General features: G+C 43.9%; 1 protein-coding gene across 1 annotated transcript in view; it reads left to right on the forward strand.

The window, feature by feature from the left end:
* The first annotated feature begins 131 nt into the window (after positions 1-131).
* pgap4 (post-GPI attachment to proteins GalNAc transferase 4) overlaps positions 132-25,347 on the forward strand; it is a 30,382-nt gene continuing 5,166 nt past the window's right edge. The window contains exons 1-6 of the mRNA XM_083635153.1: positions 132-195; positions 4,747-4,829; positions 8,276-8,432; positions 10,415-10,613; positions 18,347-18,655; positions 19,051-19,317. Coding sequence (XP_083491279.1) covers positions 4,817-4,829; positions 8,276-8,432; positions 10,415-10,613; positions 18,347-18,655; positions 19,051-19,317 — 945 coding nt within the window. The 5' untranslated portion in view covers positions 132-195; positions 4,747-4,816. The remainder of the gene's footprint in view (positions 196-4,746; positions 4,830-8,275; positions 8,433-10,414; positions 10,614-18,346; positions 18,656-19,050; positions 19,318-25,347) is intronic.

Genomic DNA, 25,347 nt, shown 5'->3' on the forward strand with positions numbered 1-25,347 from the left:
CTAACAGTGTTAACAGATGTTTTCCAGCGTAGTGCCATGATGCCATCTAGTGGTCGGTCAGAAGGATTTCCCAGGCGCCTATCGTAGCAGCATTACGGTAAACAGCTGCGCTTCTGTTCCTATAAACTCCCCCGGCAGTGAGAGCGGACATGGCGGCAGCAGCCATGCAGGGCTGACTACTACGGAGATGTTAAGGTGAGCTTTCTCTGTCGTATTGCTCATAACACAGCCAGTGACTTTACAGGTGACACCTCGCTGTTTATCCAGCAGCACAGACAGGAGAGGAGAGGCGGCACGGTGATCTGATCTGATCTGATCGAATCTCTCTGATGTCTGATCCGATTTACACACCCGGAAACACATCCACACATCCACCTGGACTGTAAACGGCTGTTTTGTTCACGCGTGGGTGTAGTGAAGGCTAGCAGGATAATGTTGATAGTTTGTGGTATAGTGTTGAGCTCTTTAGTATGGCATAAATAGCCTACATGATAGTATGACCTACATTTGGTAGCACACACTGCCACACAGCGTGTGATGATGTCAGATAGCCTACAGCTGGAACACATTTTGGACTCACTGTAGGCGCCGCAGGAACATGTAGCCTGTATTGTAGCATGTACCGTGTTTACAGTAGGTCAGAGGGATATTCTCTTCTCTCACTCTCTTCCATGCATACTTACACACACGCGCACGCGCATACACACGCGCGCACACACACACACACACGTTACTACACCGTGTTGAGGTGGTAAAGCAGGAAGTAAGCAGGTATAACTGGTAATGTATTGTTGATTGTACTGTAAATTATTGATGTTTGCACTTTGGTTGTGTATTTGCACATGTCGGCACTGGTGTGCTATGCACTATTGTTTTTTTGTTGTTGTTTTTGTTATGGCACTGTGTACCTATGTGGCAGCCTGTATGTCCAAGACAAATTTCCCTCGGGACAAATTAAAATAATCTTGAATCTTGAATCTTGAATCTTGAACTGTAACCAATAACTTCTTTTTTCTCTTTCTTTTTTTTTTTTACCTTTATTTAACCAGGAAGGGGAACTCATTGAGATTAAAAATCTCTTTTACAAGAGAGTCCTGGCCAAGACAGGCAGCAGCACAGTGACATGGTTCCGACATAATGACAACATATAACAAAATAAAACACTAGGAAGCACAGTTAACATCATTCATAGCATCTGCAGGCAGAATTGGACGTTTCAAAAGAGGAGCAATTTAAAAGTATTTAGCGAGACCAGCTCTCTGAGAATCAGGCTGTTTTGTAGCTGGTTCCAGGAGGAAGGCGCAGCATACCTGAAAGCCTTTTTCCCAAGGATAGCCTTGTAAATAAAGGTGTACCAGTGGTTGAGTCTGCGAGTGGACAAGGCAGACCAACCCACCTGAGCATACAAGAAGGTACAATGGTGAGTGAGAGCTCTCAGATTAGTAATGAATCTCAGTGCACCGTGATAGACAGTGTCAAGCGAGTGGAGGCATTGACTTGATGCGTGCATATACAAAATGTCACCGTAATCCAATACAGACATAAAGGTGGCTGCAACCAACCTCTTTCTAGCCTCAAAAGAAAAACATGCCTTGTTTCTGAAGAAAAACCCCAGTTTCAACTTGAGTTTTTTAACAAGTTGGTGAATGTGCGGCATTGATGATGGGTCCATTCCATGTAGGTGTTCCAGGGCCCTTGTTAATGTTATTGGTTACACCTGTTTTGCTTCCTGCTTTACCACCTCTAAATGGTTGCTGTGAAAAGGGCCTACACAACTCTCACGTTACTGTTACTGCTACTGACTCCTGCTGTGATGCTGTAGTGTAGCCTATAACTGTGTTGGTTTACTTTGGACCATGTTTTTGATACTTTTTTCTGTATGCTACCGTCATTTATAGCATTACACGTGTTGTATGGCTGTACTGTAGTCCAAGAGAAACAATGTTTTGTTCCCTGTATGTAACGTCAGCCTATGTCATGTGGAATTAAAATAAGCTGACATAAACTAAACTAACATGAACTAAACCAGAATGTTTTAATGGAAAAATACCATGGTGAACTTTTTATGTCCCCAAAGGGCAATTGGTTTTGCAGCAAGAACAATACATAAAAGTACATAGACATTAGGGCTGTGCGATAAAATTGATACTGCAATATATATATCGCAATATTTTTCCCCACAATACTGTATCGATCATAGGTGTAGTGCCCGTAGAATGCGGGGGAATGGCGTTCCCATACTTCTCCAAGGGGTATTTTGTGTATGTCACTGTGTGTGTGCATGTGGAGCCAATAAAACGAGTTGTCGTTCATCCTATATTTAAGGTGGGCTAAATGATTCACAGCACACGGCATCAACTCGTGGCTTGAAGGAAGAAGGAAACATTCCACCTTAACTATACTGGCTTTTCAGCATCGAAATATGATTTTTTTCTCCCAGTAAAGATGAAAAGGCAGCCAAAAATCCTTTCATTTTTCGGACCAGCTGCTAAAAAGGTACGTTTACAATCATGAAGAAACAATGTTAAAAGCTTGTTTCTTTTCAACACGGTTGAATCAAAAGTTAGCGTTAATCACCCCATTGCAATTTGCATCGCCAGAATTCGGCACAAAATGGTAAGTTACTAGCCTAGTAAAAATGCCGGCCGCCGTGCCAAATGATGATCAATGCCTTGTGCAACTTGTGTGATGCTTGAGACTCGTTGAGAGATTGTTTAGCTGTTTGTGTTGATAACTGACTGCTGAGTCTGCTCTGCTGTGCACATCTTTTTTAGTTTCAGAGCTGCAAATGTCATGGGCTACTTCTGCAGTGTTTATAGAGGACACAATAAGCTAATAAGTCGTGTGTGCGTGTGTGTGTGTGGGGGGGGGGGGCTTGGGGTTGTTGGGACCTGTGCGGGTGTTCCCCATATACTGTAGGTGCGTTCCCCCACTTCTCCAGATAGCACTACACCTCTGGTATCGATATTTCAGAAAAATATTGTGATATATCGCCATATAAGTTTTTTGCACAGCCGTGTGTTCATCAGTGTTGTTGGGCAAGTTACTTTCAAAATGTAATATACTACATATTACTAGTTACTTTCATTTGAAAGTAATACGTTACTTTACAATATTACTGTCTGTGTAGAGTAACTCGTTACTTATTACACTACTTTTGCATTACTTTCACCAAAACACCAGCAGTAGCAGAATGACATCGCCGCCCTGGAACCATCCCGAAAAATTATTTCAACCGTCTTGAAGTCAGTGTAAACAATCCAAAATTCTAAATGTTACTCTCTTCCTTTGTTATTGTCATCTATAGTGGTTATTTGCATAAAAAAAACAGTTTGATTAGGAAATGATTGTATCTTTATTTAAATATGTGCGTTGATTTTTTTTAAATGTCACTCAATTTGTAACTTGAGTTAAGTAACTTAAGTAACTGGTATAATATTACTGAAATCCTATAAGTAATCAATTATATTACTGAGTTACTGCTAAAAGTAATATATTACATGTAATATGTTACTTTTGTAATGAGTTACCCCCAACACTGGTGTTCATACTTTTTTATTTCAGAGCGTTCAGTAACGCACTCAACACTCCGTACCCTCACATCTTTTTGGGTGAAAAGATGTCGGCTTATGCTAATTGATATTTGTTTACTAACCCTAACCCTGCTATAACCATCAGCCTATCAGAACACAGCAGATTACCCCTGCTCTAGTCATTAGCCTATCACAACACAGCAGATTAGCCCTGCTCTAGTCATCAGCCTATGACAACACAGCATATTACCCCTGCTCTAGTCATCAGCCTATCAGCCTATCAGAACACAGCCGATTACCCCTGCTCTAGTCATTAGCCTATCACAACACAGCATATTACCCCTGCTCTAGTCATCAGCCTATCAGAACTCAGCATATTACCCCTGCTCTAGTCATCAGCCTATCAGAACACAGCAGATTAGCCCTGCTCTAGTCATCAGCCTATGACAACACAGCAGATTAACCCTGCTCTAGACATCAGCATATCAGAACACAGCCGATTACCCCTGCTCTAGTCATTAGCCTATCACAACACAGCATATTACCCCAGCTGTAGTCATCAGCCTATCAGAACTCAGCAGATTACCCCTGCTATAGACATCAGCCTATCACAACACAGCAGATTAGCCCTGCTCTAGTCTTCAGCCTATCAGAACACAGCATATTACCCCTGCTCTAGTCTTCAGCCTATCTGAACACAGCATATTACCCCTGCTCCAGAGCCATCTAGATAGAAGAGTCCCGACATCTCCATTCACTCCAATGGACCAGTGTTTTACTCTCAAGAGTTCCAGGAAGTAAAACTCATTGTAAAACTCATTGTTTCCGTGTCACTTGTACTAAGTAACAAGGTACATGATTGGCTGTATGAGCCACGGAGCAGAGGGAAGCGCTCTATAATGTGCTGGATGAAAGTGGTAACATTTCATACATAAACAGAAAAAAATTACGCGATTATCGATTCTGGAATAAAAGATCGATTCAAAAAATGGTGACATTAAAAATCGCGATACTTCAGTGAATCGATCCCCCCCCCACCCCTAGTATCCATACTGTTGCAAATTAGTTTTGTATCCATTTCAAATGTTTTGTATTGCTAGTCGATCCGATTGGTACTTTTGACAACCCTACTTCACCCTCCTTATTTAGCCTCCATGCTCAGTACGTGGTTAGCATGTTGTCTGATAGTGAAAACCTCCCTCTCTTTCTACAGGTGCCAACGCAGCCAAATGAGGAAGTAGACGAGCAGAGCCGAGCCACCGTAAACTCTCCGCTTTCTGTCTATGAGGAATCACTGTGAGTTATCGTTTGACCGATCTCTCAGGTTTAACCTGCTCTAGTAACACTGTCCACTTCTCTCTGCTTTGGAAAGGAACATTGATTGATTGGTTGATTTGATGATGGTTTGAGGCTGCTTCCTCACTGGGAACGATTGCTTTCGTTCCCGTTCCGTTCCGCACTCGGGAACGATTGCCCCCCCCTCCCCTCTCCCCCGCTGGTCAGCTTTCACATTTAAAATTTCTTCTGCGCTCGGAAACGGAACAGAGTGCACTTGCGTCATCAACTATTGCCTGCAGTGTATCCTTGCTCTGTTTGTTGTCTATGAGGTTCGGAACAGTTGGCTTTCACACAAGTGTTCTGTGCCCCGGCACGCCAAGGCGCTCCCCAGACCACCTTTTCAAGTGGATCCTGTCACGGTTCCCTGTTGCGCGCCCGGGGGGGCGGAACGGAACGGAACGCAACGTTCACACTCGTCAAATGTTCAGAAACTGGGGTCAATTTGGGGAGTGTGCTCGGGAACGGTACCTGGGCACCAGTGAGAAAGCACCCTCAAAGACTAGGGCTGGGCAATATAATCGATACGGCAATATATCGCGATATTTTATTTCCCGATACTGTATCGATACTTGGACGCCAAGTATCGCGATATTAAAAAATAAAAATAAATAAATTGCAGGCCATGCCATGCCAGGCCTCTGCATCTGGTGATTCTCACCCCTAATCGATACTGTATCGATATTTCCCATATCGATGCGTTCAGTAACACTCAACACTCAGTAGTTTTGACTAAATTTGTCCACTAACTTATCAGTATAAAGTGATGTACATATTATTACTCTACCTGGGTGGTACACAGTGTGTTGTATCTTTAGCTCTATTATTTAATTTTGAGTAAATTCTGTAGAATATCGCAATATATCAATATGTATCGCATCGCAATATATCGTGATACAATCGTATCGTGACTAGAGCTGCAACTATCGATTCTTTTAGTAATCGAGTATTCTACCGAATAATCCATCGATTAATCGAGTAATCGGATAAGAACCCTTTTTTGTGTTTTCAAAGGCTTATCGTAAATATACACCAAAAAATAAGATAAATCTCTTCAAATAAACAACTACATTAGTTTCTTTCTTAGAAAAAACAACATTTTTATTTTTAAATTGCATAGAACTGGCAGTGGCACCATTCATCTTTTCAACCTGACGTTTGAGTTCTTCCAGTGTACAGCAACCGTTAAATAATATGAATGAATGGCTTACTAGCTAGTTTACATCCTTCATTTACCTTACAGCTGCATGACACACACACTCTTTCTCTCTCACACACACACACTCACTCTCTCTTTCTCTCTCACACACCAACAGGCTAGTGTGATCACACACACACACACACACACACACACACACACACAAAACGCTGTTAAATTAGCCGCTAACGTTAATAGGTTGAGCTTTGTATTTCTCACAGAAAACGGTCCAAACTTCTCAGAGAGAGCGGTCGGTATTCACTAAAGCCTTCATATCTCAGGCTCTGTAGTACATAGAAACATAAAATAAAAAGCATTTGAGAGCTTAACCCTTTGGCTTTTCGTATTATATTTGCTCTAATGTTAATTTAAAAAAAAAGATCTTTAACCCAAAAAAATAAAAATAAAAAGATTCTAATGCATTTTAAGAAATGTTAATAAAGATTACGGCAAATGTAACCCTTCCAAATAAAAAGCCACGGGTTTAAGCTGTCAAATGCTTTTTATTTCATGTTGATAGCTACTATACAGGCTGAGGAAATACGTTCTGTTAAACCCTTGACAACTACTGCAGCAACGTTAGCGTTAACGCTAACGTTAACGATCTCTGTTTTGCAGTCGTTGTGAAGACAGTGAAAAGCCCCGTTATCTAACAACTACAACGGCAGTGAAACAACTTATCCAGCTAACGCTAGCTAATTAAATAACGTTACCTGATGTTGTAGTCGATGCCTCTCTCAACGTTACAGCTGAGGAGGGTGCTGCTAACGTTACCTGCGGTGCGCTGCCTGCTTCATTCACCCTCAGCCTATCTAGTAATACGTTACAGTCTTCAGCATTTAGCTACTGTAAATATATCTTGTGTTTGACCATGCTTCCTCAAGTTTGAGGTGTTTCCCTGGCCAGCTTTGCAATTCACATCACAAATGTTGCAACCAGTGTTGTCTGAGTCTATCTTGGGAAAGTGTAGCCACATTTTCGGGTGGACCCGTTTGTTGATGTTTTCAGGTAGAGTGAAGTACTGACGTAACGCGCTCTCGCGTGTTGCCTTAAGGTTCCGTCGGAATTTCTATTTTACCCACTCTCTTCTATTACTCAGATGCGTGTCGAGGCGAATCATTTTGGCCTCGATCAATTTAATTATTCGAGTTATTCGAGGTACTCGAGGAATCGTGACAGCTCTAATCGTGACCCAAGTATCGTGATACGTATCGTATCGTGAGATCCTTGCCAATACCCAGCCCTATCAAAGACAGCAAAATCCAAGGGATGTACATGTGAAAGTGCCAACACTTATTTCCAACATGGTCCCTGGTTTTAAAAAACAGGACATACATGACACATAACATCAAAATGCACATAACAGATCAATCAAGAATAAAAAAAAATAGATACAAGCATACTTTCTAACGTTACTCGTTACATCTTTAACACAGGCTAGTTACTTTAGGTTTGAATGCGCACAACGGACAAAAACTCTCGTCTCACGCTCTCCCAGCTTTTCACGTATTATGTGCAAATCTTTATGCACCCGCCCCCTGATCAAGAGCACAACAAAATGCGTGACAGACATATGAATTGACCAACTACGGACCTCCTTATTTGCATGATGCAACTTGTGGGCGGTACATTTTGAATGCAGAGAGCCGGACTTCCTGCATGATACTATTGGAGCCAGGGGGTTTGCTGACTTGTATTGGAGCCAGCGGGTCTGCTGACTTGTATTTGTATTGGAGCCAGGGGATTTGCTGACTTGTATTGGAGCCAGGGGGTTTGCTGACTTGTATTGGAGCCAGGGGTTTGCTGACTTGTATTGGAGCCAGGGGGTTTGCTGACTTGTATTGGAGCCAGGGGGTTTGCTGACTTGTATTGGAGCCAGGGGGTTTGCTGACTTGTATTGGAGCCAGGGGGTTTGCTGACTTGTATTGGAGCCAGGGGGTTTGCTGACTTGTGATGCAGACTTCCATCGCTTGGAAGTGTGCTGACGTAAGACGCTGGGTCTGACCAGGTGACACTAGCTTTGTACAGAAACAGCTGATATAAATACATTTTACTATTATACTTTATTACATTTCAAAGCCTGTACTTTTTTACTTTTACTTGAGTAAAAGAGTTGAATCAGTACCAACTTTTACCAGTCTTTTTTTTTACACAAGTAACTGTACTTCTACTTAAGCAAATAATGTGTGCGTTTTTCCCATCTCTGCAGGCGCCGTTTGGCTGGCGTTTCCCCGGGCGATGCGTCGATGGCGGGTGTTTGGCTGGTCCAGCCCCGTCACTCAGGGCCTGCTCATCTGTCTGCTCACCTTCTGCCTCGTCCTGCCTCTGTGCTGCCACCGCCTGCTCTACTCATACTACTTCATCAGGTGAGACGCACACACACACACACACACGCACACGCACACGCACACACACACCACAACACACTCACTACCTCATCATGTGAGGAACACGCATGCACACATAGATACGCGCGTCACGCGCACACACCATACACACACTCACAACACACACACACGTGCTTGAATGACTGAGTGCAATAATTGACAATAGACCCTTTTCACAGCAACCGTTTGAAGTGGTAAAGCAGCAAGTGAAGCAGATGTGACGAATACCATTATTGGTGGTTCGATTCCATTTAGGTGCCCCAGTGCCAGGGCCCTCATTAACACGTTCACTGCCATTGACGTATTAATACGTCAAAAATAATCCAACGGTTGACTGCCAATGACGTATTAATACGTCAAAAAAATGAATTTTTTTTTTTTGACCGTGGGATGTGCATCTAACCCTTTTACATCTCTTATATAATTATTGGAGCCACCGAACGTTTACAACCCATTCCACCGAGCCACTAAGTGGCGACAGTGCCCTCCTGACTAGAGGAAGGCAAGCAAAAAGCAGCCATTCTCATGAAAATGGATGGGGGAAAACGCTTTCGTTTTCGCGCTGATTGCTGGCGATGCGGGATTGCAAATTTGCATAATAGATTACAGGTGGAACACACTTTGAAACACGCAGCATAAATATGACCAGAATCGCAAAAGCTTCTCTCAACCAAAACTCCAAGAAGCGAGCGAGTCCATCCAGACTTCCTCAAACAGCGGCCGCGCAGACAGGCACAGGACAGCAGCAAAGCAGTGAGACTGGTGACAAGCTTGTGACGGCCGCTGCAGCCAAGAAGAACGCCCACGGAGGGAGGAGTTGGAAGCAACTCTCCCTCTCCCTCTCGCTCTCTCCCTCTCTCTCTCTCTCTCTCTCTCTCTCTCTCTCGCTCTCTCTCTCTCCCTCCCTCCCTCCCTCTCTCTCTCTCTCTCTCTCTCTCTCCCTCTCCCCCTCTCACTAGGATTAAACCTAGTGCGTCTCCGGGAGAGAGGGAGAGAGGGAGGGAGAGCGAGAGGGAGAGAGAGAGAGAGAGAGAGAGAGAGGGAGGGAGAGCGAGAGGGAGGGAGAGAGAGAGAGAGAGAGAGCGAGAGGGGGAGGGAGAGAGAGAGAGAGAGAGCCAAAAATGAATGGTTAAAGTGACTGTTCTATCGAATTTCACAAAAAGCCGTTTATCTCTGAATAATTTTTCTGACGCTGAAACCATGCTGTATTCAACTGCTAATGCTTACATAACTACTAACTCTACAAACTAACTCTTTTAGACAGAGAAAGCACACATTCTATTAGTTCTTTTGAGATATTGTGTGTTCACAAAATCTTAGCAGAAAAGAATCCTCGGGTCTTGAAAGATGAGCCAGAATCCTCAAAAAACCCCTCTGGCAGAAGCTAACTACAGTAAAAAAAAAACGTCTGGCAGTGAATGTGTTAATGTTATTGGTTACACCTGCTTTAATTCCTGCTTTACCACCTCAAAGTATATACAGTAGAGTGGAGCACACCCAAAAAGTTTGAAGAGGTGCAGACTAATGAAAATTCAAAGTAACACCCTGACGAAGGCACTTTCGCCGAAACATGTTGGTGTAACCATTAAAACACAGCAGAGGGGATTTTGAGTGTGCGACTTCTTTTCTTTATGCTGCTTTACACCTCAAAACGGTTGCTGTGAAAAGAGCCTATAATTCAGATTGTATTGCCATTTGCACGTTGCTGCTGCACAACTTGCCCTGACTGCACCTTCTACTGAAAATTGGTACTACTACTTTTGTGCTATTGTGTCTACACTGTTTGCCTGGCTTATACTGTACATGTATATACACATTTACTGTTTTGAGATTATACTCACTATGTCCTGTAATAGAGCCCCTAGCATAAGCATTTCTCACGTGTGTGAGGATCAACATGTTGAATCTTGAATGTAGTTCCTGTTGTGTGTGTGTGTGTGTCTCTGTGTGTGTGAATGTAGGTCCGTGTATCTGGACTCCATGAGCTCTGAGGTTCTGCTGGACAGCTCCGCCCGGGGCCAGGAGGCTCTGAAGTTCTGGCACAGCGGCGGCGGCGGCTCCACAGCTGCTGCATCCCCTGACGTCGCCGAGCACCCCCTGCTGGTTACCGTGGTGACAGCCAGGCGCACCGAGGGGCGGGACTTCCACTACCTGCTCCAGGTTAGTCGGGGTAGGCCTGGGCGGCAATATGGACCTAAAATTATATCTCGCAATTTTTAGGTTGAACGGCTATATATATATATATATATATATATATATACGTATATCTTGGTATTTTCTACAAAGTGAGCTAATGCCCCGTTCCATTTGTATTGGGAACAAGGAATCTCTTGGTTCAAAGGTCAGGAACGCCCAATGTGACGTCACCTGACCTCGGATTCCCGACCCCGATCTTGGGGGAGACCAGCCGCGATCCAGGATGGCAGTTCGTCACTGGTCGGATGACGATGACGATCTGATCTTCTGCATGTTTTTAGTGGGGGGTTATATACGGAGGAACCCCCTGGGGGGTACGGGGAGAACATGCAAACTCCACACAGAGAGAAAGGCCCTTACGATGAGATAACCCACCTGGGCAGTAGGCACTGAAGATATGGGGGGGAACACAACCACAGCGCCCACAGTGTCCCAGGCGAGAATCGAACTCAGGACCTTCTGACTGTGAGGCGACAGCGCTACCGTACCCCCTGGTAGCTGTGGGCTGCTAACACGCTCACTTGTTACACACGGCACACCTCGTGCCGGCTACCCGCCCAGCACCGATAGCTGCGGTCAACAGGTGGTGGCTAGTGAATCTAGCGCCGATGCAGCCACGGTGTTTTTTACCACGCCACAGTTCCAGCATAATAATGACCAGCGAGGTGCCGTGCAGCTCGTGGCGTAAGCTATTAACAAGCAGGCCACTAACCAACTCTGTGGTGGTTAACGTAACCAGGCCGCCATGTTCCAGGTCGGCTGAGCCGTAACAAGCGGACCCCTAACAACTCCCTCTCCCCATGAGGAGGTAACGATCGCCCTCCAACTGCAGCTAGGCGGGAAGCAAAGCTAGCAATGTCATCACACTAGTGAACCCCACGTGCGAGCGGCTAGAACTAGTAGCACTAACAATAAGTCAGCAGAGCTAACTAACTCAACGGGGCGGCAGTCTTAGCAGCCAAGCCCGAATATAGGCGATGCAACAGCGGGGTTAGTACAAGCCAGCAGAGGAGTGATGTTTTTTTTTTGCGCTAACTAACCGTTATAGCAGTGTACACAATGTAACACAGATGACAACATAACTAACTAAACGTTATAGCAGTGTACACAATGCAACACAGATCACAACATAACTAACCGTTATAGCAGTGTACACAATGTAACACAGATCACAACATAACTAACCGTTATAGCAGTGTACACAATGTAACACAGATGACAACATAACTAACTAACCGTTATAGCAGTGTACACAATGTAACACAGATCACAACATAACTAACTAACCGTTATAGCAGTGTACACAATGTAACACAGATGACAACATAACTAACTAACCGTTATAGCAGTGTACACAATGTAACACAGATGACAACATAACTAACTAACCGTTATAGCAGTGTACACAATGTAACACAGATGACAACATAACTAACTAACCGTTATAGCAGTGTACACAATGTAACACAGATGACAACATAACTAACTAACCGTTATAGCAGTGTACACAATGTAACACAGATGACAACATCTGGCACCAGGCCGCACCGCACTGAGTGCGTGGTCTAAGCGGCTCTGCCCTTTCCATAATGAAAGCTAGGTGGGGAGGACACAACCTAGGCAGCGGGAAGGAACTAGCACACTTTGACAGAAGCGGGGGCGCGCGCGCTCAGGCCCCAAGCAACATGCATGATATGCGGATAGTCTGTCACCTCCCGGCCTGACACTGAGTGCACTGGCGAGGGGGCCCGTCCCTGTCCATAGCTTAGAGAGGCAAACACAAACACAGCCTGACTTGCAACAGGGGAAGGAAAAACTCCCAAACTTTTTTTTTTGTGTGTGGAAGCAAGCGAGTCGACTAACGGTGCCTAAGCAACAGCTAGCAAGCTTAGCGCGTAATGTCAGCTAACCTAAAGCTTAACGGTGCACACAAGCAGCAGTTACAGTAAGCATAACAATTCCACTCCGATTAACAAGGGGAAGCCGCAACAGCAGACACCAGCTGATCCAATTTAAAGCCATTCACCGTCTCCATTATTCCAAGTCTAGGTTGCACAATATCTACCCTTCTGTCTCACCATTATGTGATAGGTGTCAGGTGTTAGAGGGCACATTGTCCCATGCTTTTTGGTTTTGTCCTTCACTATCCGGTTTTTTTGGGCCAAAATATTTGACTGGTACTCTTAAAGGAACACTCCGCCCATTTTCAACCAGCTTTGTATCATTAGAACATCAGTAGTATATCAGAAAACTGTAAACTGTTTTGAAGTCTGTCATTTAATTTGACAGTTATTGAGAGTTGATTTGAGTTAATGAGTTATTAATTTGAGTTAGTGTGGACCAGTGATTTCACTGGTCCACACTTTAACACTCAATAACTGTCAAATTAAATGACAGACTTCAAAACAGTTGACAGTTTTCTGATATACTACTGATGTTCTAATGATACAAAGCTGGTTGAAAATGGGCGGAGTGTTCCTTTAAGGCCTATAAAACAACCCTTCAGCGGAGGCGGAACTCGCCATCTTCGGCTGCTCGGAATCCTCTCTGCTCCTCCCTACGGCTGTGCAACAGTCTCTGATGCAGGGGACGACTGTCGCCAAGAGACTCATTCTGAGGGAGTGGAAGTCTCCCTCTACACCTTCTTTTTTTTATGTTTGTTTTGTTTTTCTTTATTTCTCTGTCTGAGCCTTTTTTTTTTTTTATGTTTTGAAAATTGCAAAAAACAAAACAAAACAAAACAAAAACAAGCCGCCTCAGCACTGCACTGGCCACACTGACGGAGGGCCTGTTCTTGTCTGTAGCTGAGCAAGGCGGGTCTGAAGACACAGCCTGACTAGCACAGGGACGAAGAAAGAAGAAAGGCGTGAACGCTTTTGGCTAACCTAGCAACGGCTACAAGCAAGCAGTAGTAGAAGCTAGTGCTAGGCAGGCAGCTGAGCTAGCTATAACACTTCCCCCGGCCGGGGAGGTAATTAGCTCAGGCTAGCATAACTCAACAGCTAATAGCTAGCCACAGACTGGCTAACTAAAGAGACTACCAAGCTAGCTGTAGACAGCACGAGGGAAAATACTCTTAGCTTTGGCAGTGGGTCCTGCCGTTACTGGCGAAGAGGGCTGGTTCGACAAAGTCGTGTGGTCCTCGTCCACTGCTCCTGTTGGGGTTGATGGAACACGAGGAGACAGGTGGCACTGCTGGCTAACTGTAAGCTAGTCGAGGGTCAAGAGAAAAACAGAACACGGCTGCATGGGCTGCTTGACTAAAGCAGAGTGACGGTATGGCAAGATGGCTCGGGCATGACGTGTTCGTCACGGGGCGATGCGGGTGACCACGCCCATGCCATTGCCAACGACGCCTTCAGGCGTAATGGATGGTTTTATACGGGTCAATTTTGAGAAAATAGACATTGTCCAGTTGGGCGTTGCAGGGAGCAACTAGGGATGGGCATCGAATTTCGAATTTTCGAATAATCGTTGTTATTATCAAGGTCGACTTTTATTATTGAAATTCGAAATTCGAAAAAAAAAAAAAAAAAAATTGTGAAATGTTGCATTGTCTCCCCTGATTCTAAGTATAGTCAAATCGCTTGGTTTGAGCAAGTAAAACAATTTTTATAAGCATTTTAACACGTTCACTGCCAATGGCGAGTTGACTCGTCAAACACAATCCAGCGGTTCACTGCCAATGACGAGTTGAGACTCAAAAAATATATATATATTTTTTTGACGGTGCTACGTGGATCAATGCCCCCCACGTCTCCTATAAAAATATTGGAAGTATTAAATGTGTATAATCTATTTTACCGACCAACTAAGTGGCGACAGTGCTCTCCCGACAGAGAGACAGCCGCGGGAGCAAGCCATTCTCAAGGAAATGGCTGGGCGAAAACGCTTTCGATTTCACACACACACACACACACACACACACACACACACACACACACACACACACACACACACACACACACACACACACACACACACACACACACACACACACACACACACACTCGAGTACCTTTGAGCATAAATAAGACCAGAATCGCAAAAGCTTCATCAAAGCTCTCAACCGCCCGTTTTACAGTAATCCAGACTCGCCCGAGAGCCGCCAGCAGCAGCAGCAGCAGCAGCAGAGCGGAGTAGGCTACGCCTCAAGATTGGAAGAAGGGGATCGCGAAGGAATTTCTCTCCCGTGTCTAACCCCCCCCCCTCGCCTCTCCTCTCCTCTTCCCCGCTCTTGCGATTCCATTCTCTTTTTTTGGGATCTGTGAGGCAACAGAAACTCGCCTGTGACAAAACACTGCAAAGCCACCAGAGACACACCTAAGGAGGGAGGAGTTTGGAGACACACACACACACACACACACACACACACACACACACACACACACACACACACACACACACACACACACACACACACAATACAGTATACAGACTTGCCCAAGGGCACCCATAATCACAGGCACGTGAGGTGGTTCTAAAAATCCATTTATCTCAAAACTCTCTGAAAATCTCTGAAACCATGCTGTACTCAACGGCTAATATCTACATAACTACTAACTCTACAAACTAACTCTTTTAGACAGAGAAAGCACACATTCTATTAGTACTTTTGTGAACTTTGTGTTCACAAAGTCCAAACAGAAAAGAATCCTCGGCTCTTGTAAAATGAGCCAGAATCCTCAAAAAAACCCTCTGGCAGAAGCTAACTACAGTATTGAAAAACGGCTGGCAGTGAATGTGTTAAGCAAGGTTTATGGAAAAATGAATGGCGGATGAAATCCCATGAAGAGGGAGAGGGGGTGACTTTGGCACCCCTTTGGCACTCAGACCTGAGCCTACTAAATATTTAATGAACCACTCATGATTGTCAAAACTGTTTTTTATTTTCGAAAATGTCAATGTCATGTAACATGTTCTTTACTTCAGTGGTGCAATGCTTGTTTGAGCTAAAAATCCACAGCAGAAGCTTTTTATATTAATTAATAAAGCCGTAGACTTAGAATCAGGGGAGACAATGCAACATTTCACTCACAAAAAAAATAAATAAAAAAAATAATTACATTTTTAATTTTTTTTACATTTTTATTTTTATTTTCGAATTTCTAATTAAATTCGAATTTGGCCAGCGAATTTCGAATAGTGTTTTTGCTAGAAATGCCCATCCCTAGGAGCAACTTGGCATAGTGTGAGATTCCGAAGTTCAAAGGGAAGTAAAACCGTTAATTACGTTTGTCATAATCATCAATATTCACAACATCTTGCACTGTTGAACATTGCACATCAGAAGACATCAACAACTCACCCCAGTGTCGTGTATTCACGCTAAATATAGGCCATTTAACTTTCGGAAGCGTTTGCGTTCAACAAAGTTGAGTGGAAGCATCTTGTGCAGTCATTAATTTCTAGGGGTGTCACAATATATCGTCCCACGAAATTTCGCGATAGTAAAACGTCACGATATGTATCGTTAACTCATTGAATGCCAAGGACGGACATGTTCGTCATTTCAATTAGTAACGTAGAGTGCCAAGGACGGACATGTTCGTCAATTGCGTTTTTTGACGGTGGGGCGTCGATCAAAGCCTTCTGCCTCTGATGTACAAATATTATAGCTATTGGATGTGTCTAACCTATTTTACAGAACCCTTAGGTGGCGACAGTGCTCTCCACATAACAGAAAGGCAAGGAAAAAACAAAGAAGAAGTCGTTATGGAAACGGAAATCGCATCGCATCCGTATGCATCGATATGCTGAAGCACGTTACTGCAGCTGTGCCTGCAGCAGCCAATCTGCTCCCACAATTGAGCCGCTCCGTGTCGGTTGCGACAGCACGACAGCACATCCACACCGTGGAGTTGTTATTCTCAACTGGAAGCATCGTTGCCGGTGACAAACACACGCGGAACGCTGTAAAAAAGCCTGGCTGTTCCGCACCCTTCACTGTGCGCACAGCAAACTCAGCAGAGAGCCACCACAGACAGGAGGAGGAGTGTGCAGTTGAGGCGAGGCGGGGCGGGGGGGGGGGGGGAGGGGGCACGCAGAGCAGCACACACACAACACCCAGACAGACCCAGGCAGCAGGACAGGATTGACAAACGCAAGCCAGAATATCCGATACCCACCAGCAGCAAATCAAAACCAGCAAGAAGCTGCAACCAGCAGCGCACGCAGGGGCCAGCGCTGCTGGTTGTAGCTAAAAATATTATTCTGCCAAACAAAATTCCCTGGCCTAAACTGTTTTATTGAAGGAAATTATTTTTGAGGTGTGACTACATTAGAAAAGATTAGCTTCAGAGTCAGTGATGTGCTTGAAATGATTAATTTCACAAAAGGCCAATTATCTCAGCTTCTAGAAAAAAATTGCTTTTTTTGGATGAATCAAGCTATCTTCTCCGGCTCATAACTAAAGAACGGAAAATGGGATCAATAAACTTTTTTTTGCAGATGATAGAATAGAGTCTCATCGTTCTTTGTGCGTGTTCAGTGTTTACATAGTAATATCACACAATATTCTGTGGGCCTCGAGAAATCACTGAAAACGCTCTGAAACTCTGGCACTGGGAGCGTCCGTTCTCCAAAAGTGGCTGGCACTCAATGAGTTAAGATGAAATCTCATATCGCAAAAAAAATTTTTTTTTTTTTTTTTTTTTTTTTTTTCAAAAATAGACTAAGAAACGTCTTTGTTTGTTGAAGTTCAATGTGTGGAAAGTAGTTCAGTTGAACAAGTCTCTGAAGAGACACATGAGAAGTTATACAGGAGAGAAACCATTCAATTGAGTTTCTGGCAAAACTGTTTACTTGACAGGAAAAACTGAAGCATAAAAAATAGACTAAGAAAAGTCTTGTTGTTTGAGTTTGAAGAAAAACTGAAGATGCATAATGAGAATTTATACTGCTGAGAAACCTTTTAGTTCAAAGTAAATCTAAGTGACGGTGTAACTCATTCTATTTCAAGATAAGCCTTATCTCCAATCTCATGTTTTTTCTAGTTGTTATTGTAATAACAATTTCCCACAACAGCATGTTTTGTATTTGTGCATTTCAAATAAAATACTACTTTTCCAGTCATATATTGTCATTATTCAAGTTTAAAAAAATATTGTTAAAATCGTATCGTATCGTATCGTTATCGTGAACCCAGTATCGTGATACGTATCGTATCGTGAACTGAGTGTATCGTGACACCCCTATTAATTTCCTATCAGCTGCGTTATCTTCTGTGGCTAACGGGTTAGCTTGTCTGGCTAACGCGTTAGCAATGCGTCCACATGTCCTTGCATCCACATGACTGTGCTGAATGTTGGTTGAGTGGTTAACATTATATGCCAGTTTTATCTGACACATCCTACATACAACCATATTTTCATTTACTGGATCAAAATACTGCCAAACTGTGCTGGTCTTATGAGATGCCATCTCCCTTCCACTCCTTTCCACTATGTTACTGCCAATGCTGCTCCACTCCCACTAACACATGTCTGGATGGTTTACATCCGGGCAGTAGAGGAGGGGGGTTACAATAATGGCTGGTAAAGACGCAACAGCTCCACCCACATTGTTTATTATTATGATAATTTAATTACGCATTTAACCGACTAGTATTTCTCATCCCTCATCGCATCCCTATGATGTGGACCTATTTGTAAACATGAACAACGATATTCCATCGATATTTTGTCCCGCCCCTACAGGTGATGCAGCGTCTGGCCGGCCTGCTGGGAGGCTGCGGGGAGCGCCGCTGTGCCGAGGTGCTAGTGTGCGACGTGGAAAGCGGTCCCCAGGAGAACGAGGACGCCGCCCTGTTGGAGGACCGCTTCCGGGTGATCCGGCGCTCGCCCGAGGAGCGACGTGAGAGCGGGGAGAGCGTCAACATCTTCGAGAAGGAGAAGCGGGACTATGTCTACTGCCTCCGCAAGGGATGGGAGCTGGTGAGGCCCAAAAACGTTGTGGTCCTGGAAGACGACGCTTTGCCAGGAGAGGACTTCTTCACCGTCATACAGGTAGGGCCATGTGATTTCCGCAATGCAGGAAAGAACGGAAGGAATCCTGGAATTTGGCAGCAAAAATGGAATCAACTGTAAAATCTGGCTGAAATTGATCAAAGTAGGCCTAATTATCAGAATCAAAAATTATTGTAGTAACTTAAATGATTGTATAATTGTAAAATAGGCAGAGAGAAATAATTCTGTTTTGGATTGGGGTGTTTTGAGAGGAGGGGCTGGTCTTGCGTGGGACCCTTACGTCACCTCACAACTTGGTTTTCACTTTGAGAAACATGTCGAACAGGCTGTCTGAGAGCAACAACAAAATCTATCCTAAACCCTGACTTCAAATGAAAATGGAAAAATTTGGAATTTCTAAAAAAAATCAAAGGGATTTCGTATGGCCTATACAGGAGCTGCTCTCACGGCGGTTTGCTCTGCACACACTTTACGTCAAGCTGTACCACCCAGAGAGGCTGCAGCGCTACTGGAACCCGGAGCCCACCCGTCTCCTGGAGTGGGTCGGGCTGGGACTGGTTGGGGCCACGGCCCTGCTCCTCACCGCCCCCTACTGGAACCCGCTCTCACTGTCTTTCACGCTCTCCACCACCCACCTCCTCTTCTTCACGCTGTACATCATGGCTGCTGCTGAGCTGGCGGGAAGGCATTACCTGCTGGAGGTATTATTTATTTATTTTTTATTATTATTATTTATTTTTTTATGCTTAATTTGATAGGGACCGATTTGTGCTGCACGGTATACCGAAATTTCGATACTACTTCGACACTTTTTGTTAAAAACGGTTCGGTATTGGACGTTCCCAAAGTTCGGTAGCAACACTTTAACTAGCCATTGTTGTGCATTTAAAAGGAAGTTGCGGATTTCCTCGTCTAACTAACATTACACGCGACACAGCAATAAACAAACGCGTTTCTCTGCCATTAACACTAGCCGGAGACTTCTCCCACTCCCGCAAATAGACAGTAATGTTATGCGTAACCTTAACATAAACATAACATCTTACCGAGAGGGAGAGAGAACAGCCATCACTAACAGCTAAGCTAAGTAACTAGCCGATCAGAAAAGCATATAAACAGCCGTGGGATTAGTGAGAAAGTCGGTAAAAGAAGGAGAGAGCTGTGAGTGCTTGTGCAGAACTAATGCACGTTTATGTGTACAGTGGGTAATGAGCTGCTGTGATGAAGAATCTAGCCAGATTAACTGGGTTGAGGGCAGAAAATACAGTATTGCAGCTGCAGCAGCCATATCTTCCAGGCTCCCATAGGCAGCATGCACGTGACGCCTTCAGGGTGCCTCGGTAAAGTCTGCACGTGAGTATAACCTCGCGTCACCAGACTCTCTCTCTCAAAAAAAATAAAAAATAAAAGGAGAAGAGTGACGTGCGTGTGGCATTTAAGGGCATCTGTAATCTGTCGCTACAAAAGAAATAAACTGAGTGTGTATTATTACTCATTGTACTACTGGACAGACATGTAACTAACTTTGCAGTCTGAGCCATCTTACATAGCCTATGTGCTGTACCACAGTGCTGCAGTTTCTATTTATCTGTTGTCTTTCTTTTTTCGATGTTTAAGACAGGTAAAGATTTTATTATAGGAAATATATGCTGTATTCTGTTGTTAAAATGTTTTATATTTTTGAAATATTTTAATTCAAATTGTTTTATTTATTTATTTTTAATATGTTTTTTTTTGTTTAATTCTGTTTCTGATCTATTAGGTATCGAGTATTGAATCAGTATTGAGTATCGTGATACTAAACTTGGTATCGGTATCAAAGTCAAAATTTTGGTATCGTGACAACACAAGGACAGATACAATACATGGTCAAACTGAGAACAGCTATATCGAGGTATTTGGTCAAGTACATTCTTGTTTTGTTCCTGCCTGCAGAGTCCTGCATGGGTCCAGTTTTGCAAACCCGGCCCCGCCCAGACCCGTTAATATAGATAAGAGAGGCAAAGTGAATGTCACTTCCTGCTTTTCTCCCTGTACCAGCGCTGAAAAAATAGGAATGGCGGTGAACGGGGAATAACGTTACTTTTTTGATCCCATTTGAATTGTGCCACGGGGTGCCAACGGTAATTTTGTCAATTTAAAACGTAACTTTGCATGTCAAGAAAGCCGCAGTTTGTCGCCAAACTGTTGCACTAGAAGTTATAAATCAGAAAGACTACATGCACTGTCGCCTAAGTGACGTCACTTTCTCTACCGGCAAAGCTGAAGACAGGCGACATGCTACAAGCTTCCACGAGCTATGTAGTTTTTAGACGAAACTAACCCCTGCGTTTCAGTTTACGGGGAGAAAGCAGGAAGTGACCTTTCACTTTGGCTCTCTATAAGACCTGTGCCCGTTACCCATGATTAATCACACAGGCTACAAAGAGTCGCTCGCTTTGAACCAAACCAACCTGTCACTGTTTCACACAGGAGGCGAACAGCAGTCTTTCTGACTGGGACTCATCGCCTGTAACGTTAGCATTAGCAGCTGCTAATGTTAGCTCAGTAACAAGCTGGACAGCATTTCTATCTGACAATACAGTGTTGTGCAACAAGCAGACTTACCAAAATATTTCCAATACATGTCCGGTATAATCCATACTGCCTTTATGATCACTGTTCCGCTGACAGACAGAAATGCACTTTTCCAAAGTCCAACTAATGTAACTTCTCCACCGGCTTGCACTTTCCCCATGTTGTCGTTATGGAAACCAATGAACTAAGTCTCTTATAAGTGGTGAAGTTCGCAGCAGATCTGAGGTGATCAGGTAGCGAGTGTTTGCTCCCTTCAGGGAAAAAGCTGTCTGAGCAGAAGATATTTTGTAGAATTAAACTTTTTTTCTTCTTCAATATTTTATTTTATTTTCAGAACAAAAGTGAAACAAACTCAGATAGACACACACACACACACAAAAAAAAAACCCAAAATAAACAACACATACCGACATTACAACATGGTGCTACCAGCCGTATAAGGTGTTTAAGTGCTTGTAAAAAGAAATACTGTACATAAAATCCCATGTAAGAAGTCCATTAGAGAGTAGCTGGGCGAGTTACTAATTTCTAACCTCGTCAAAGTAGGCAAGGAACGGGTCCCAAATAGTTGAGAGAACTTCCCAAGTGAGTTCGTCCTCATGTACCGGAGTCTCTCCATGCGCATAACTGAAACCATGTCCGTCAGCCACAATTGGAAAGATGGTGGAGAGTGGGACCACAGAATGAGTCTCTTGGCGACAGTCATCCCCTGCGTCAGAGACTGCTGCACAGCCGTAGGGAGGAGTAGAGAAGATTCAGAACAGCCGAAGATGGCAAGTTCCGCCTCTGGTTGAAGGGTTATTTTATAGGCCTTAGAGTACCAGTCAAATATTTTGGCCCAGAATCTGGATAGTGAAGAACAAAACCAAAAAGCGTGTGACAGTGTGCCCTCTAACACCTGACACCTATCACATAGTGGTGAGACAGAAGGGTAGATCCTGTGCAATCTAGACTTGGAATAGTGAAGTCGATGAGTGACTTTAAATTGAATCAGCTGGTGTCTGCTGTTTATTGAGCAAAGTTGGTTGCAGAATTAAACTTGAAGCTACTCTGGAGGATCTGATGCAGCTCTGTAATCTCTAGATTAGGGCTGCTCTAACGATTATTTTCGTTATCGATTAATCTGTCGATTATTTTCTCGATTAATCGATTAGTCGTTTGGTCCATAAAAGGTCACAAAATGGTGTAAAAAGGCCGGATCACTTTTTCCCCAAAGCCCAAGATGATGTCCTCAAATGTCTTTTGTCCTGACCAACAGTCAGTCACAACCCAAAGATAATCAGTTTACTGTCAGAGAAGACTAAAGAAACCAGAAAATATTCTCATTTAAAAAGCTGCAATATGCAATATTTTCTTCTTAAAAATGTGTCTTAACACGTTCACTGCCAACAACGAGTTGAGTCGTCAAACAGAATCCAACCGTTCACTGCCAACGACGAGTTGAGTCGTCAAAAAATAAAAAATAAAAAATAAAATTTTGACGGTGCTACGTGGATCAATGCCCCCCGCGTCTCCTATGGAGATATTGGAAGTATTGAATGTGTATAATCTATTTTACCGACCAGCTAGGTGGCGACGGTGCTCTCCCGACAGAGAGAAAGTCAACCAAAAGCAGCCGCCTCCCGCGGCTGCTTCCTCCATTCTCAAGGAAATGCCAGAAACGAACGAGCCTCATTCTCATACTGTAGGCGGGGACGCTTTCGCGCTGCTGCGGTGGGGGGTTCCAGAAATGGACTGGGTGGGCAGCATAAAGCCTAGAGTCGCACAGGGCTTCATCGGGGCTCTCAAACCCAAGAGACGAGTGAGCCCACACTCGCTGCCAGGGAGGGAGGCTGCTCAAACTCGCTGCCAGGGAGGGAGGCTGCTCAAACTCGCAGCAGCAGCAGCAGCAGCAGCAGAGCACTCGCTTGTGACAAACGCAGGCTGAAAGCCACTAGACACGCCCACGGAGGGAGGAGTTGAAGGAGAGGGCGTTCAGAACTATATTGTTTAGATGTCTGATCTCTCACTGATGCCAAAAATAAATGGTTAAAGTGACTGTTCTGCCTGTTTGATTGAATTTCACAAAACTGCGATTATCTCAGCTTTCACTCTCAGACGCTAAAACCATGCTGTACTCAACGGCTAATATCTACATAACTACTAACTCTACAAACTAACTCTTTTAGACAGAGAAAGCACACATTCTATTAGTACTTTTGTGAACTTTGTGTTCACAAACTCCAAGCAGAAAAGAATCCTCGGCTCTTGTAAAATGAGCCAGAATCCTCAAAAAACGGCTTGGCAGAAGCTACCTACAGCAAAAAAAAAACGGCTGGCAGTCAATGTGTTAATTAATTGATTCATAAAAAATAGTTGCAGTTAAATTTTCTGTCAATCAACTAATAATTGCAGCTCTAATGTAGAGTCAGGTCCATAAATATTTGGACATTGACACAATTTTCATCATTTTGGCCACAAGGGACTTGAAATGAAACAATCAAGTTGTGCTTTGAGTGCAGACTTTCAGCTTTAATTTGAGGGTATCTACATACAAATCAGGTGAACGGTGTAGGAATTACAAAAATGTGGTCTCTTCATCTTCATCCACTTATCCGGGGTCGGGCCTGGAACATCTCCCTAGGGAGGCGACCAGGGGGAATACTTACCAGATGCCTGAACCACCTCAACGGTCCCCTTTCTACCAGAAGGTGCAAGTGCCTCTATTCCAGGTCCCTCGCGAATGATTGCGCCTCTCACCTTATCGCTAAGGGAGATGCCTCCACCCTCCTGACAAAACCCATTTCAGCCGCTTGTATCCACAAGCTTGTTCTTTCGGTCATGACCCATCCTTCCTGACGAGAGTAGGAACGAAGAGCGACCGGTAGATGGAGAGCTTTGCCTTCTGGCTCAGCTCTCTTTTCGTCACAACGGCGCGGTAAAGCGAACGCAATAGCGCTCCCGCTGCTCCGATCCGGCTCTGATGCTGCTGCCCCAACAGGTGGCTGCAGAAAGGATTGCACTCGCCACAACAGACTGGTAAAATATTATGCAACATCCTGCTGCACACATTGAAGGATCTGAGCTTCCTCAAAAAGTAGAGTCTGCTCTGTCCCTTGATCTCTGACATCTTGATTGTTTCATTTCAAGTCCATTGTGGTGGGGTACAGAGCCAAAATGATGAAGATTGTGGCCACTGTCCAAATCTTTATGGACCTGACTGTATGTATGATGTATGTACTGTAGGTGATGTATGGATGATGTATGCAGGGCCCGAAATTAACTTTTTGACCCACCGGCCAGTGGCGGGTAGATGGAAAAAATCTACCCGCCAAGCATATTTCTTACCGGCCAAAAAAAAAACACATTTTTATGTCACATATATCAATTTTTTCAGTACATTTCAAGTAGATAAGGTATTACGTTGAAGAATACACACTTAAATAAGAGGCCAGAGTAAAATTTGAAGCAAATTATTTTAATATATTGATTGATGATTGATTAATCAATACATGTCAATGTCAAGTCAATCTTATCAATACATGTCAAGTCAATCTTGAGCTTAAATTGTTGTAAAAAAAAACAACGCAGCTAAAAGTAATAACTGCGACAGTCTGAGTGAGTCTCAGTGCAGACAGCGCACAACTTGGGCTACGGACCTTTCTCTCCCACTCACACCTGGCACCTGCGTTAGCTCTCCTGCACTCATTCTCGGCTCCCCTTCGGCTTTATTGGTGGTAAGCATTTTGATTCATCTCCTCATCATACGAGCTCGGCAACAAGCGCGAGCGATTGATTCATTGATTGATTCGCCCGATGTAGGCTGTCTATTTAGCAGAGGTTAAAAGACGCTTTTTACCTCCGCTAAATTGACGACTGCATTCCATTCCAGAGTCATGTTTGGTAGCCTATACGGGAGAGCCATGTGAAACAGTCTCACAAAGCACTCGTGTTAGCCAGCTGCACACCAAAACACACATGATAACTATTATCTCCTCATATATACTGTATCATACAAGTGTCGGCAACAAGTGCGAGCGACTGATTCATTGATTATTTCGCCCGACGTTAGACTGTCAATTTACCTCCGCTAAATTGATGACTGCATTTCATTCCAGAGTCACGTTTGGTAGCCTACGGGAGAGCTAGAAATGAAACGGCCTCAGGAAGCACTC

Source organism: Poromitra crassiceps, assembly GCF_964638095.1.
Source record: "Poromitra crassiceps genome assembly, chromosome: 4".
In the NCBI taxonomy this organism is placed as follows: domain Eukaryota; kingdom Metazoa; phylum Chordata; class Actinopteri; order Beryciformes; family Melamphaidae; genus Poromitra; species Poromitra crassiceps.